General features: G+C 37.5%; 2 protein-coding genes across 2 annotated transcripts in view; one reads left to right on the plus strand and one right to left on the minus strand.

Annotated features, from left to right (window-relative positions):
- Positions 1-15,229, minus strand: part of PDS5A (PDS5 cohesin associated factor A) — a gene marked incomplete at both ends in the record, with an annotated part of 120,507 nt that overhangs the window by 78,898 nt on the left and 26,380 nt on the right. The gene's annotated exons all lie outside the window — the stretch shown is intronic.
- LOC307055934 (proline-rich protein 11-like) lies at positions 6,486-7,665 on the plus strand (the record flags this gene model as incomplete). Its single annotated transcript, XM_079708236.1, has 1 exon — positions 6,486-7,665. Exon 1 carries the CDS (start codon positions 6,574-6,576, stop codon positions 7,663-7,665), a length of 1,092 nt encoding a protein of 363 aa, XP_079564362.1. The 5' UTR covers positions 6,486-6,573.

Below are 15,229 nucleotides of genomic sequence, written 5' to 3' on the forward strand. Positions count from 1 at the left end.
ACATGCCATGGAGCAACTAAGCCTGTGCACCACAGCTACTAAGCCTGTGTTCTAGAGCCCTTGAGCCACAAATACTGAGCCCACGTGCCACAACTACTGAAGCCCACACGCCCAGAGCCTGTGCTCCGCAACAAGAGAAGCCACCGCAACGAGAAGCCGGCACACCGCAATGAAGAATAGCCCCTGCTCACCACAACTGGAGAAAGCCCACGCGCAGCAACGAATACCCAATGCAGCCAAAAATAAATGAATAAAATTAAAAAAATAAAATAAGATAAAACCGGTATAAGGTGGGACTTCCCTGGCGGTCCAGTGGTTAAGATTTTGCTCTTCCACTGCAGGGGGCACAGGTTCCATCCCTGGTTGGGGAACTAAGATCCCTCATGCTGTGTGGAACGGCAAAAAACAAAATCAAAAACAAAAACTGTACCCTGAGTGCCTAGCCCTTTGCCTAGCACAGAGTAGCTCCTAAGTGAATTATTTCTTGACCTTGAGCAGGAGTGATAATCAATCACAACATCTGCCAAAAGCTAAGTGACCAGTTATCACCTGCAATGTATAATAGTTAAAATCAGTATAAAGCTATCAGGTTTTCTATTTCATCTTAAGTCAGTTTCAGTAATTTGCATTTTTCCAGAAATATATCTATTTCATTTAGGATACTGAATTTACTAGCATTAACTTGCTTATAATATGCCTTTATTACCCTTTTAATGCCTATAAAATCTACACTGATGTCTCTTTTTTCACTGATATTGCTAATTTTTGTCTTCTTTCTTTACTTTTTCTTTTTCCTCCCTTGCCCCCCCCTTTTATCTTGGTTGTTCTAATGTAGTGGTCTCAAGGAGGAGTGAATTTGCCACCCACCTCCAGGGGATATCTGCCAATGTCTGGAGACATTTTTAGTTGTCACAACTGGGAAAAGGGGTTCTACTGGCATCTAGGGGTAGAGACCAGGGATAGGACAGCTCCCCACAATTATCAGGCTGTAAAAGTCAACAGAGCCAAGGTGGAGAAAACTGATCTAACAGCGGTTTTGCCAATTTTATTATCTTTTCAAAGAACCAAATTTGGCATTATTAGTTTTGTCTACTGTCTGCGCATTTTCTATTTGATTGATTCCCATTCTTACGTTCACTATGTCCTGCTTTCTACTGGGTTGGCCCAAAAGTTCCTTCGGTTTTAAAAGTAAAAATAAAAGACACATTTTTCATTTTCACCAAGAAGTTTATTGAACAACATATTTGCCCTTTGCCCTTTTGTTCCACTACTTTCTGCCATTTTTCAGGCAACTTCATAATTCCATCTTCCCAAAACTTTTAGTCTTTGTGAGCAAAGAACTGTTCCAGGTGCCTTTTACAGTCTTCCAGGGAACTGAAATTTTTTCCATTAAGAGAATTTTGTAAAGACCAAAATAAATGGAAATCCAAAGGTGCAATGTCTGGTGAACATGGCAGATGAATCAGAACTCCCCAGCCAAGCTGTAACAGTTTTTGCCTGGTCATCAAAGAAACACAGTCTTGTGTTATCCTGATGGAAGATTATGCATTTTCTGTTGAGTAATTCCAGATGCTTTTCGTCAAGTGCTGCTTTCAGTTGGTCTAATTTGGAGCAGTACTTGTTGGAATTCATCATTTGGTTTTCCGGAAGGAGCTCATAGTAGAGGACTCCCTTCCAATCCCACCATATACACAACATCACCTTCTTTGGATGAAGATCGGCCTTTAACGTGGTTTGTGGTGGTTCATTTCGCTTGCCCCACGATCTCTTCCGTTCCACATTATTGTACAGTATCCACTTTTCATCGCCCGTCACAATTTGTTTTAAAAACAGAACGTTTTCGTTACGTTTAAATAGAGAATGGTATGCAGAAATAAGGCCAAGAAGGCCCGCTTAACCCGCTTAACTTACGTGGAACCCGAACACCAAAGCAATTAACATAACTAAGCTCATGCAAATGATTTTCAACGCTTGATATGGATACTTTGAGTATGTCAGCTATCTCCCACGTGGTATAACGTTAATTGTTCTCAATTAATGTCTCGATTTGATCGCTATCAACTTCAACTGGTCTACCTTCAAGTAATCTCCAGCAGGAAACTTTGCAAACCACTTCTGACACATTCAATCAGTCACAGCACCTTCTCCATACACTGCACAAATCTTTTTTTGCATTTCAGTTGCGTTTTTACCTTGCTTGAAATAATAAAGCATAATATGCTGAAAATGTTTTTCTTCCATCTTCAATGTTAAAATATCTACACAAAAATTCACCAATTTTGATAAGATATTGGTTGGTTTTTTTTTAAATGCACACTGATATGACAGCTGTCACAACACAATCTAACAAAATTGTTTCAAAGGAAGTTAAAGACACCTAAGCACTACTGGAGCCATCTTAACAGAAAAAACCAAACTAACTTTTTGGCCAACCCAATACTTTCTTTAGGTTTAATCTGCTGTTCTTTTCCTAGGTTCTCAGGGTAGAAGCTTATCACTGATTCTAGACTGTTCTCTTCTAATATGAACAGTTAAATGCTTATCAAAATAAATTTCTCAATAAGCACTGCTACAAAGTTCAAAATATTTTCTAGTTTTCCTTGATTCCTTCTTTTATTCATGTATTACTCAGAAATATACTGTTTAATTTCCAAATATTTGGGGTATTTTCTGGACATCTTTTATTAATTTCTGATTAAACTCCCTGTGATCATATTACCCCTGTATGTAATATGAATCATATTCAATGTATTGAAATTTGTTTAATGGCCCACCACATGGGCTATCTGTCTTAGTGAATGATTCATGTGCACTTGAAAAGAATGTGTATTTCTGCTGTTATTGAATGTCAATTAGGTCAAGTGCACTGGTAATTAACTCTTCTATGACCCTATTGATTTCTGTCTACTTGTTTAATCAATTACTGAAAGAGGAGTGTTGAAATTTTCATGTGTACTTGTGGACTTGTTAATTTCTCAGCTATGTGGAAGCTGTTATTAGGTATATACTGTTGTATTTTCTTACTGCAGTGATCCCTTTATTATTATCAAGTATCTTTTCTTATCCTTGGCACTATCCCTTGTTCTAAAGTCCACTTTGCTTGAAATACTGCCACTGTAACTTATGATCTGCATTAGCAAATTCTTCCAATCTTTTTACCTTTTTTTTTAAAGACAGGTTTTTTGAGGTAAAATTACATAAAATTCACTTTTTAGTGTCCCATTCTACAAATTTTGACAAATACACAGTTGTGTAACCAACATTACAATCAAGGCATAGACTACTTCATCACCCTAAAAAGTTCCTTTGTGTCCCTGTGAAGTCAACCCTCAGCTGCTTCCTTAGCCCTTGGCAACCCCTGATCTGTGCTGTCTGGCAACCCCTGATCTGTGATATTCTGTGACTCCAGAATATCACATAAATGGAGTTACACAGTACACTGCTCTTTGGATCTAGCTCTATCACTTAACATAATGCATCTGAGATCCATTCATGTTGTACATATCAGTAATTCATTCCTTTTAAGTGCTGAGAAGTATTCCATTGGGAATATAATTCCCAATTTAATTGGGAATTCCATTGTGTTCAGAGCCAAAGAAGACAGACACAAATGGGGAGAAGGGTAGATTAAAAAGGACACAAGGAAACATATGGGGGAGATAGATCCATTCATTTTCTTGATTGTGATGATGGTTTCAAGGCTATATATGTACGTCAAAACTTGTCAGATTGTTTTGCCCTGACAGCAACTCTCTGACACCAACTGGATGTACTACCTTTCAATTCAGTTCTAACACTAACTACCTGGAGTTAGCACAGACCCCGCAAGTTAAAGAGCAAAAAATTCCTTCACAGAACTCCCCGCACTTCAGATGATACATGCAAGTCCTGGGGGCCGCCTGCATCTGTGATAGGCCAGTTATGACTTTAGGGCTTCCTACAATACCCTCAGGTTCAGTAATTTGCTAGAATGACTCACAGAACTCATTGAAAGCATTATACTTATGATTACAGGTTTATTATAAAGGACATAACTCAGGAACAGCTAAACAGAAGAGACGCATAGGTCAAGATCTTGGGGAGAGAAGGCAGGGATGAAGAACTTCCATGTTCTTTCCTGGTGGATCTGACACAATACTCTCCCAGCACATCAATGTGTTCGTCAACCAGGAAGCTCCTCCTGGTTTCCAGAGGTTTACTGGGCTTCCTTACGTGGGAATAATTCATTCATTCATTCATTATCATTTCATTGAGCTAGGTCACTAGCCTCCCCCCACCCCTCCCAGTTGGCTGAAAATTCCACATCTCCAACATTTTGGTGACCAGTCCCTTCCTGAAGCTATCCAGGAAGGGGGTCAGGAGTCACCTCATTAACATAACAAAGATACTCCTATCACTCAGGAAGTTGCAAGGGTTTTTGAAGCTCTGTGCTAAGAACTGGTAACAAAGACTAGATATATATTATAGTATATACTTCAAACATGTGCAACCTATTGTATTTCAATTATAACTCAATACAGCTGTTTTTTTAAAAAGGCACTGTCTTGGGGGAAAAACAGTAAAGTAAAAGAACTTTAAAACCTCACTGGTAAAAATTAACTTTTAAAAAGTCCAACATAGAAAATGAAAACTCTTATTCACTGTTAATTACAACCACTTTGGTGTTTTCGGCAAGTAAAAGATATGCATACCCAATGGCCCAACAATTTCACCTATGTCTATGTCTATGCCCTAAAGCAGCTTGTACATGTACAATAGAACATGCATACAAGTATATTCATAGCAATGTTGTTTGTAAAAGCCAAAAAACTAGAAGTCATTGGCAAGAGAGGATTGGTTAAGTAGTACAATAGAGTACTTAGTATACAGCAATAAAAATAACTGAAAAACACATAAGTAATAACATGGATGAAGCTCAAACATAATACTGAAAAAGACGCATACACAAGGAACCATACTATATGATTCCATTCATATAAAATTCAAAGCTAAAACTAGAAAAAACTATATTTTTAGAGATTTGTACACAGACAGTGACACTATAAGAAAACCAAAGAGACTGCATTTATATAGTGGTTATGAAAGAAAAAGTTTATGACTAGGAGGTACACACTAGACTTTTGGGGGTGCTGATGATATTCTGAAGGTGTTGATAGTCTATTTCTTTGTTCATATGTTCACTTTATAGTTACTTGTTAAACTCTACATATTTTATGTACTTTTTATATGTTCACATATAAATATATACACACACAAGACCCACCATAATATATGTATATGCATTTAATAAAATAGTTAATAGCTACTTTAATTATAATAGCTAATAATAGTTAAATTTTTAGGTATGATAATCATAGTATGATTTTTTTTAATATAGTACCCTATTTTTTAGGAATACATTCTGAAATAGTAATGAAATGCTATCTGAGATTTGCTTCAGGAGTTCATTATTCTCTTTTCTTCACTTTTGTTTTTGTTGAAGTTTTTCCATAATAAAAAATGGAAAAGTTAAAAAAAAATTACATGTACCATAAGAATCTTAGATTCCTTTTAAAGGAGCTAATCTTATCACCTTTGGGGGGCAGGGCCACCACCTGGCATGCAGGATGTGGGATCTTAGTTCCCAGTCCAGGGATCAAACCCACGCCCCCTGCAGTGGAAGTGAGGAGTCCTAACCATGGGACCGCCAGGGAATTCCCTAATCATATTTTAGATAATGTAAAGACTTCAGAAATTTTCCATTTAAAAATAAGAGAAGGGGATTACCCTGGTAGCACAGTGGTTAAGAAACCACCTGTCAATGCAGGGGACACGGGTTCAAGCCCCGGTCTGGGAGGATCCCACATGCCGCGGAGCAACTAAGCCCGTGTGCCACAACTACTGAAGCCCATGCACCTAGAGCCCCTGCTCTGCAACAAGAGAAGCCCACGCACCGCAACAAAGAAGAGCCCCTACTCGCTGCAACAGAGAAAGCCCACATGCAGCAACGAAGACCCAACACAGCCAAAAATAAATAAAATAAAATAAATTTATTAAAAAAAGAATGAGCACTGAGCTATTTGCCAATATGCACTCCTTTCCGGTTTCATATAATTGTTTTTAACATAAATCCTTTTATCTAATATACATTTGAGGTGAAACCTGAGAGAAGCAGGCAAGGCAGGGGTATAGTTAATGCATAAGCCATTAGAACTACAAAAATTAGGGAATTCCCTGGCAGTCCAGTGGTTAGGACTCCATGCTTCCACTGGAGGGGGCATGGATTCGATCTCTGGTTGGGGAACTAACATCCCGTAAGCCGTCAGGTGTGTCCAAAAAAACCCCCAAAAACAAAAAACACAATTACAAAAATTTTAAGTCTACCTAATACACATTCGATGATAATTTTAGAAGTGTGCTCACATCAGAGCAACTTTGGGGCCTAAAGCTCAAAGTTCAAGTGACATAGTGACTAAATTATCACATTAATAGTATGTCTTGATTTTTTTATTTTATTTTTTGTATTTTTCTTTATGGCGAGGGAGGTGCCACTGCTGGGACTCCATCGAATCCCCGGACTCTTAGGCTAAAACCATGCCCAAGTTCAAGCAACAAAGAATAAAGCTAAAAGCCAAAGCGAAAAGATTTTTCAAAAGAAAAGAAGCCTCTCACTTTCAGTCTAAGCTAGTTACACCTCCCCCTCCGCCACCCTCACCAGAAAGAGTGGTTATTCCTTCAACAGATACACCCCTTAGCAGAAGCTGGCTAAGACCATCCTGGAACTTCAAATTTCCCAATTTTAAAGATTTAGTAAAGCTTTGGACAAATAGAGTATGGTCTACATACAACTGGTTTCAGAACTGCATGGCCCGGAGTTTGGAAGTATTGAAAGACACCATCTTCCCATGCCGTTTCTGCCACCAAGAACTTCATAGTCTGAAACAATGGTTTCTCATTTTGGAAAATGAATTACGCAAGCTCCAGGAAGCACTGAAGGCCGTCTCAGAAAATTCTTCCTGTCCAAGCTGTAGTCAGATGTGTCACATGCGTGGTAAACTTACAAATGTGCCTGCATGTGCTCTAACCACCCCTGGAGACGCCGGGGGCTGTACTTCCCGCCTCACTGCCACAGCCAGCCAGTCATCTTTTCCTCCGCCCCTGCCTCCGCCTGCGCCTCCACCCCCTCCGCCTCCACCACTGACAGTACCTTTGCTGCTCAGAAAATCTGATCTCACTAAAGCACTTCAAGCTGGACCATTAAAAAAAAGTGGACCCATGCAGATAACAGTTAAAGATCTACTGACTGTGAAATTAAAGAAGACACAGAGTTTTGATGAAAGGAGGAAGCCTGTACCATCACCAAAGGCACAGAATCCACTAGTTACTGTCTCTGACCTGCAGCGCATTTCCCTGAAACCAAAGTCCAAAGTGTTATCAACTCGAGTTACAAATGTCTTCATTACTCCTGGTAAAAGCCAGTTAGATCTGCGGAAACTACTCAGAAAAGTCGATGTAGAGAGGAGCCCAGGTGGAACCCCACTTACCAATAAAGAAAATATGGAAACAGGAACTGGGCTGACCCCAGTAATGACCCAGGCCTTGAAGAGTAAGTTTCAGCTGGCTCACCCTAGAAGCCCAACTCAAACTCTGCCACTTTCTACAAGCAGCTTTGATGAACAAAATTGATGCCACCTCTGCCTGACTCCATATGACGATCCATAAAATATACAGATAATATTACCCCAATCTTTTTTTAATGTCGTATGTATAAGTAATTATATTAATATATAATTCATTCGAAGAATTAAAATATGTATGGAGCCCATACATACTGTAGCAGAAAGCGACTATTAGGATATTTTCTAGTTTACATGATCAATAATAGAACAGATGGGAAAATGCAATCCCGAAAGTGATGTTTATCCTGGAACTACCCAATTTAGGTTGGGGAGGTTATTCAAGTTTAACTAGGTAACTCTAATTTTTACTCTACAGGTGCAGTTATGACATTAAGAAAATAACCTGGTGCCCATTCATCTTGGGTATTCTCAGGTAACTGAAAAGCAAAGTATTTCAGCCTGTAAAGCTCATGCACTCATTAAGTGCTGCAAACTTAACCAAAAAAAACAGACCCTCTAGATTTTATTTCTGTTCCCTATAAGCAATTAAGAAGTAAAACCATCCTCCATTCAAACCTAACTGTTCCAAAAGAATTTGAAGCAAAAACTCCAATGTGACCTTAAAAATTAGAATACCATGGGACTTCCCTGGTGGTACAGTGGATGGGACTCCGTGCTCCCAATGCAGGGGGCCCGGGTTCAATCCCTGGTCAGGGAACTAGATCCTGCATGCATGCTGCAACTAAGAGTTCACATACCGCAACTAAGGAGCCCACATGCTGCAACTAAGGAGCTGGCGAGCCAAAACTAAGGAGCCCTGGAGCCACAGCTAAGGAGCCTGCCTGCTGCAACTAAGACCCAGCGTAACCAAAAAATTAAATTAATTGATTTAAAAAAATAGAATGTCTTTCCATTGTACCTACATTGTAAATTCCTTTTAAGAAAACTTCAGTATTCTTAAGTGCCCAGACTACTCTTCTCAAAAGTAAGTTACCTTCATATTAATACAGTTGATAAAACTGTATTAATACTCTAATACTCCATACTCTAGGCCCTTATTACATCACACCCGATTTTAGTCTCTTTAAGTCTCAAAATCAAACCCAGAGCTTCTAAGTTACTCTTAAAACATCTATTTTAATGTTACCCCAATAAAACAATGGTTTCCCACTGATAATACCTTATGGCATTTAAAACACCATAATCAGGGCTTCCCTGGTGGCACAGTGGTTGAGAGTCCGCCTGCTGATGCAGGGGACACAGATTCGTGCCCCGGTTCGGGAAGATCCCACATGCCGCGGAGCAGCTGGGCCCGTGAGCCATGGCTGCTGAGCCTGCGCGTCCGGAGCCTGTGCTCCGCAATGGGAGAGTCCACAACAGTGAGAGGCCCGCGTACCGCAAAAAAAAAAAAAAAAAAAAAAAATCTTACCTGCTCTTAAAATTTTGGCCCAAATTCTGCTTCTTATTCTTGAAGCCCTGCTTGACCCACTCTAGTCTGAAAGAATCACTGACTCCTTTGAACTGAAAACACTGTACCAGTTACAAAGCAATTATCTTACAGTGTCTCCTTGCTGCGGTTATTAGTATGAAAATTATGTGTCCTCAAGAAGATTGTGATCTTCTAAGGGCTCTACATTTGTCTTATAAAGTAAGATATAAATGCATACTTTCTGAAGGAATGAAACCTATTAGTGTACTTTTTGACATGCTCTAGACTTCAGTGGTTGATCAAGTCTGAGAACAGAAATCTCCCTAAAATTCTGATTTGTCAACAGCTATGCAATCAATATATATTTCAAGACTAAGTGTTAATATTAAGATAAAACAAAAAATTAAAAATAGAACTATCATATGATCCAACAATTTCATTTCTGGGTATTTATCTAAAGAAAACAAAAACACTAACTCGAAAAGATATATGCACCCTCATGTTCATTGCAACTTTATTTACAATAGCAAAGATGTGGAAACAACCTAAATGTCCACTGATGGATGAATGGATAAAGAAATTGTAGACTCTGTATACATACATACGTGTGTATGTGTGTGTGTGTGTGTGTGTGTGTATGGAATATTATTCAGCCATTAGAAAAGAATGAAATCTTGCCACTTGTAACAACACTGATGGACTTAGAGGACACTAAGTTAAGTGAAATAAGTCAGACAGAGAAAGACAAATACCATATGATCTCTTATGTGTCAAATCCAAAAAACAAACAAACAACAGAGTATCAATACAGCTACTTCAATTTTAACAAATTGAGTTACTCTATGGAAAAAACTCAATAACCTATTTTTCTAATAAACCAATAGAGCCTACTTGAAGATACAATTTGTTTTGTTACTCATATACATAGTCAAGGTCACTATTCTTTAATGAGACAAGGTTATTTCATACCTAAATTGTGTGGTATAGAAAAGTTAGACGCTATACATTTCACTGTACTCTTCCTAAGAGCTAAACCAAATTATATTTTAAAGACATTCTATCAGCCCCAAACCATTTAACAAGCATATACTACAAAACTACACTTCACAAAGATTCCTGAAAGTTTCTGAATTACAAGAAACGTTTTACTCCATTTATTTCCACCTTCAAGATAAGCTGGTATTGCTAGTTCTAAAAATACCCTGAATACTAGGGTTCTAAAAATAACCTGGACACTGACTGTAAAAGAGACAGTCATCATGGAAGCTATTTTTAGCTTTAAGGGAAATTCATAAGGTCCTAAAATATTAGCCTTAAAGACTGAGGGTCTGACACTTTCACTGAGGCTTCAGAGGTTTTGACTTTTGGTTTAATGTAACCATAGATGTTCTCTAATTCCGAGTACTTGTGAGGCAGAAGGACAAAATGAGTGATGGCAACATGGCACAAATCAATGTTATTCTACAGTTTGATCCTCATAGACAAAATCTGCAATTCAAAAAGCATATTTTTATAGGTGAATTATTTGTAATAGTACTAATGGCTAACATTTACTGATTTTTGCTATGTGCTGGGCATATTTCAAGTAACTTAAATGTACTATTAACCCATATAATACAATGATTCTTTGTGGGAGGCATTATTAACATACCCATTTAACAGATGAGAAACTTAAGCTAAGTAATTTGCTCAAGGGCATAAAAACTCAAATCCAGGCAGTGTGGCTAATCACTCTTACCTACCTCTTACCATTCTTAATCCATACATTATATATAGTATAGTATAATATGATGACTGGTTATCCAAAATGACTAGAGAAAAATAAAATATATACATATAGAGAGAGTATACTATAGAAACTACACTATATTATAGTGCTAGAACTACTATATGTGGTTATGTTCCCAGGCCAGCTCATAAAGCCTACTTTTCTCACAACATAGTTAGGTGAGGACTATGGTAGAGAATGTAGATGGGGGTAGATGGCTGCTTAATAGATGCCTTTAATATATTAATTTAACTTTCAGTTTTCTAACTTTCCTTTTCCTTGAAAAGGTGCATCATTTGCCCTATTCTTAAAATGATCAATCATAATTTAAGGTCTTTTTACTCAGAACATTGAAAAGATACATGCACCCCAATGTTCACAGCAGCACCCTTTACAATAGCCAGGACACAGAAACAACCCAAGTCCCCATCAACAGACAAATGGCTTAAGAAGATGTCACACACGTGCACACACACAGAGAAATACTATTCAGCCATAAAAGAGAATGAAATATTGTCATTTATAGCAACATACATGGACCTAGAGAGTATTATGCTTAGTGAAATAAATCAGAAAAACACAAACACTATATGATATCACTTATATGTGGAATCTAAAAAGAATCTATATACAAAACAGCAACAGACTCATAGAAAACAAACTTGTGGTTACCAGAGGAGAGGTGGGGGAGGGAGAAATCAGGAGTATGGGATTAACAGATACAGATACAAACTACAGATACAGTTTGTATTAACAGATACAAACTACTATATGTAACATTTATAAGCAACAACAACTGTATAGCACAGGGAATTATACAATATCTTTTAATAAGCTATAATGGAATATAATCTACAAAAAAAGAAAAACCCACAATGAAAAGCAGCTGGCTTTCTTTAAGGTTAAATGGATTAAGATCTGGACAAAAGAAAGGAATAATGAGGTTCAAGCACACAAGTGTGTGTGTGTGTGTGTGTGTATATATATATATATATATATATATATATATACACACACACACACACACACACACACACACATATGTAAAAAAGATGGAATTAATTATGGTTCAAGCAGTGAGAGCCATAAAATAAGCAATAGTAAGTATAGGGAAATTCCCTAGGGGCAAGATAAGAAGGGGTACAGTGGGAAAGACTATATAGTGGCAGAGAAGCAGAATTGGGCAAAGTCTCCCTATTATCAGTTGCCCCCAAATACTTCTGCCCAGAAGAACTTGATGACTGCTAGAGAAACGGAAAACCAAAAGCTTTAGCTCGACTGACCAAGAAAAAAGAGAGAAGACTCAAATTACTAGATTCAGAAATGAAAGAGGGGCTATTACTACTGATCTTACTGAAACAAAAAGGATTATAAAGAAATTCTATGAACAATTATATGCCAATAAATTAGATAACTTAGATGAAGTGCATAAATTTCTAGAAAGACACAAACTACTGAAACTGACGTAAGAAACAGAACCTCAAAATATGTGAATCACTGTTGTATACCTGAAACTTACATAATATTGTAAATCAACTATACTTCAATTCAAAAAAAATAGAGGGCTTCCCTGGTGGCGCAGTGGTTGAGAGTCCGCCTGCCAATGCAGGGGACATGGGTTCGTGCCCCGGTCTGGGAGGATCCCACATGCTGCGGAGCGGCTGGGCCCGTGAGCCATGGCCGCTGAGCCTGCATGTCCGGAGCCTGTGCTCCGCAATGGGAGAGGCCACAGCAGTGAGAGGCCCGTGTACCGCAAAAAAAAAAAGAAAAGAAAATATGAATAAACCTATAACAAAGGAAGAGAGTGAATTATCAAAAACTAGAAACAAAGAAAAGCCCAGGCCCAGATGGCTTTATTGCTGAATTGTACTGAACATGTAAAGAATACCAATTTTCCCAGAAGTCTTCCCAACAATGAAATGTGGTAAAACACTTCCAACTCATTTTATGAAGTCAGTATTAACCTGATTCCAAAACTAGACAAAAATATCACAAGAAAACTACAGACCAGTATCTCTTATGACTATGGATGCAAAAATCTTCAACAGCATACTAGCAAACCAAATCTTCAACAGATAAAAAGAATTCTATTATGACCAAGTGAGATTTATGCCAAGAATGCAGTGTTGGTTTAATATTTGAAAATCAATTAATGTAATACATTATATCAGTAGAATAAAAAACAACAATCACGTGATGCTTAATAGATGCAAAAAGGCATTTCACAAAATCTGACACCCTTTGATAATAAAAATACTCAAGAAACTAGGAATAGAAGGGAAATTCCTCAGCAAGATAAAGGGCATTCATGAAAAATCCACAGTCAATATCATACTTCAAGGTGGAAAACTGGATGTTTAAGATTAGGAACAAGACAAGGATGTCTGCTTTCACCACTACTGTTTGACATTATACTGAAGGTTCTAGCCAGGGCAGCTGGACAAGATAAAGACATAAAAGGCAACTATTAGAAAAGAAGTAAAGTTATCTCTATTCACAGATTACATGATTTTGCACTTAAAAACTCCTCCTAAGGAATTCATTAAAACCAATTAGAACTAATAAGTTTAGCAAAGTTGCATAATACAAGATCAATATACAAAAATCAATTAAATTTCTAAATACTTGGAATGAAAAATCTGAAAATGAAATTAAGAAAACAATTCCATTTACAATAGCATTAAAAGAATAAATTATATTAGGAATAAATTTAACAAAAGAAGTGTAAAACTTATACTCTGAAAACTACAAACACTGTTGAAAGAAATCAAAGATCTAAATAAATGAAGAAACATCCCACATTCATGGACTGGAAGACTTAGCATTGTTAAGATGGCAACAGTCCCCAAACTGATACATAGATTCAATACAATCCTCATCAGAATCCAAGCTGACTTCTTTGTAGAAGGTGACATGCTGATTCTAAAGTTCATGCAGAATAGTTAATCCTGAGGAAGAACAAAGTAGGAGGATTCACATTTCCTGATTTCAAAACTTACTGCAAAGCAACGGCAATTAATATGGTGTATAAAGTTCTCATCACAGACCACTGTGGAAGACAGCCGAGTAGAAGGACTTGTGCTCACCTCCTCTTGCGAGAGCACCGAAATCACAACTAACTGCTGAACAACCATTGACAGGAAGACTATTGAACCCACCAAAAAAGATACCCCACGTCCAAAGACAAAGGAGAAACTGCAATGAGATGGCAGGAGGGGCACAATCACGATAAATCAAATCCCAAAGCCATGGGTGGGCGACCCACAAACTGGAGAATAATTATACTACAGAAGTTTTCCCACTGGAGTGAAGGTTCTGAGCCCCACGTCAGGCTTCCCAGCCTGGGGTCCGGCAACAGGACTAGGAATCCCCAGGGAATCTGCCAGTGGGATTTGACTGCAGGACTTCCACAGGACTGGGGAAAACAAAGTTCTCATCACAAGGAAAAGAAACATTTAAAAAATCTATACAAGATGATGGATGTTAACTAAACTTACCGTGGTAATCATTTCACAATATATGTAAATCATGTGGTATATCTCAAACTTACACAACGCTGTATGTCCATTGTATCTCAATAAAACTTGGGGGGAAAAGTGTGGTACTGGGCACAAGGACAGACTTACAAACCAGTGGAACAGAATTAAGAGTCCAAAAAGAAACCCATACAGCAATGGTCAACTAATTTTCAACAAACGTGCCAAAGCCACCCAATGAGGAAAGAATAGCCTTTTCAATAAATGGTGCTGGAACAACCAGACATCCACATGCAAAAGAATGAACTTGGACCCTTACCTCAAACCATATATAAAACAAATTTTGACCAATTTAAATTTTTGAACAATTTGACCAAAACAGATTAAGGACCTGAATGTAAGACCTAACACTATAAAACTCTTAGAAGAAAACAGTCATATATCTTTGTGACCTTAATTTAGGCAATGGTTTCTTAGATATGATACCAAAAGTGTGACAAAAAGAAAAACCAAAATAGATAAATTGGACTTCATCAAGATAAAAAACATTTGTACTTCAAAGGACATCACAAAGAAAGTGAAAAGACAACCCATAGAACAGAAGAAAATTCTTGCAAATCATATAACTGATAAGGAACTCATATCCAGAATATTTATATATATGAAACACTTACAATTCAATAATAAGACAAATAACCCAATTTAAAATGGAAGAAAGATCTGAATAGGTATTTCTCCAAAAAAGATACACAAATGGCTAATAAGCACATGAAAAGATTCTTGACATCATTAGTTATCAGGAAAACGCAAATTAAAACTACAATAAAACACCACTACACATCCACTAGGTTGGCTAGAATCAAAAAGTCAATTACACAGATAAGAAAATTATAAGTGTTGATGAGGATGTGAAGAAATTGGAACCCTCATACACTACTGATGAGAATATAAAATGGTG

Source organism: Hyperoodon ampullatus (genome assembly GCF_949752795.1).
Source record: "Hyperoodon ampullatus genome assembly, chromosome: 1".
Lineage (NCBI taxonomy): Eukaryota > Metazoa > Chordata > Mammalia > Artiodactyla > Ziphiidae > Hyperoodon > Hyperoodon ampullatus.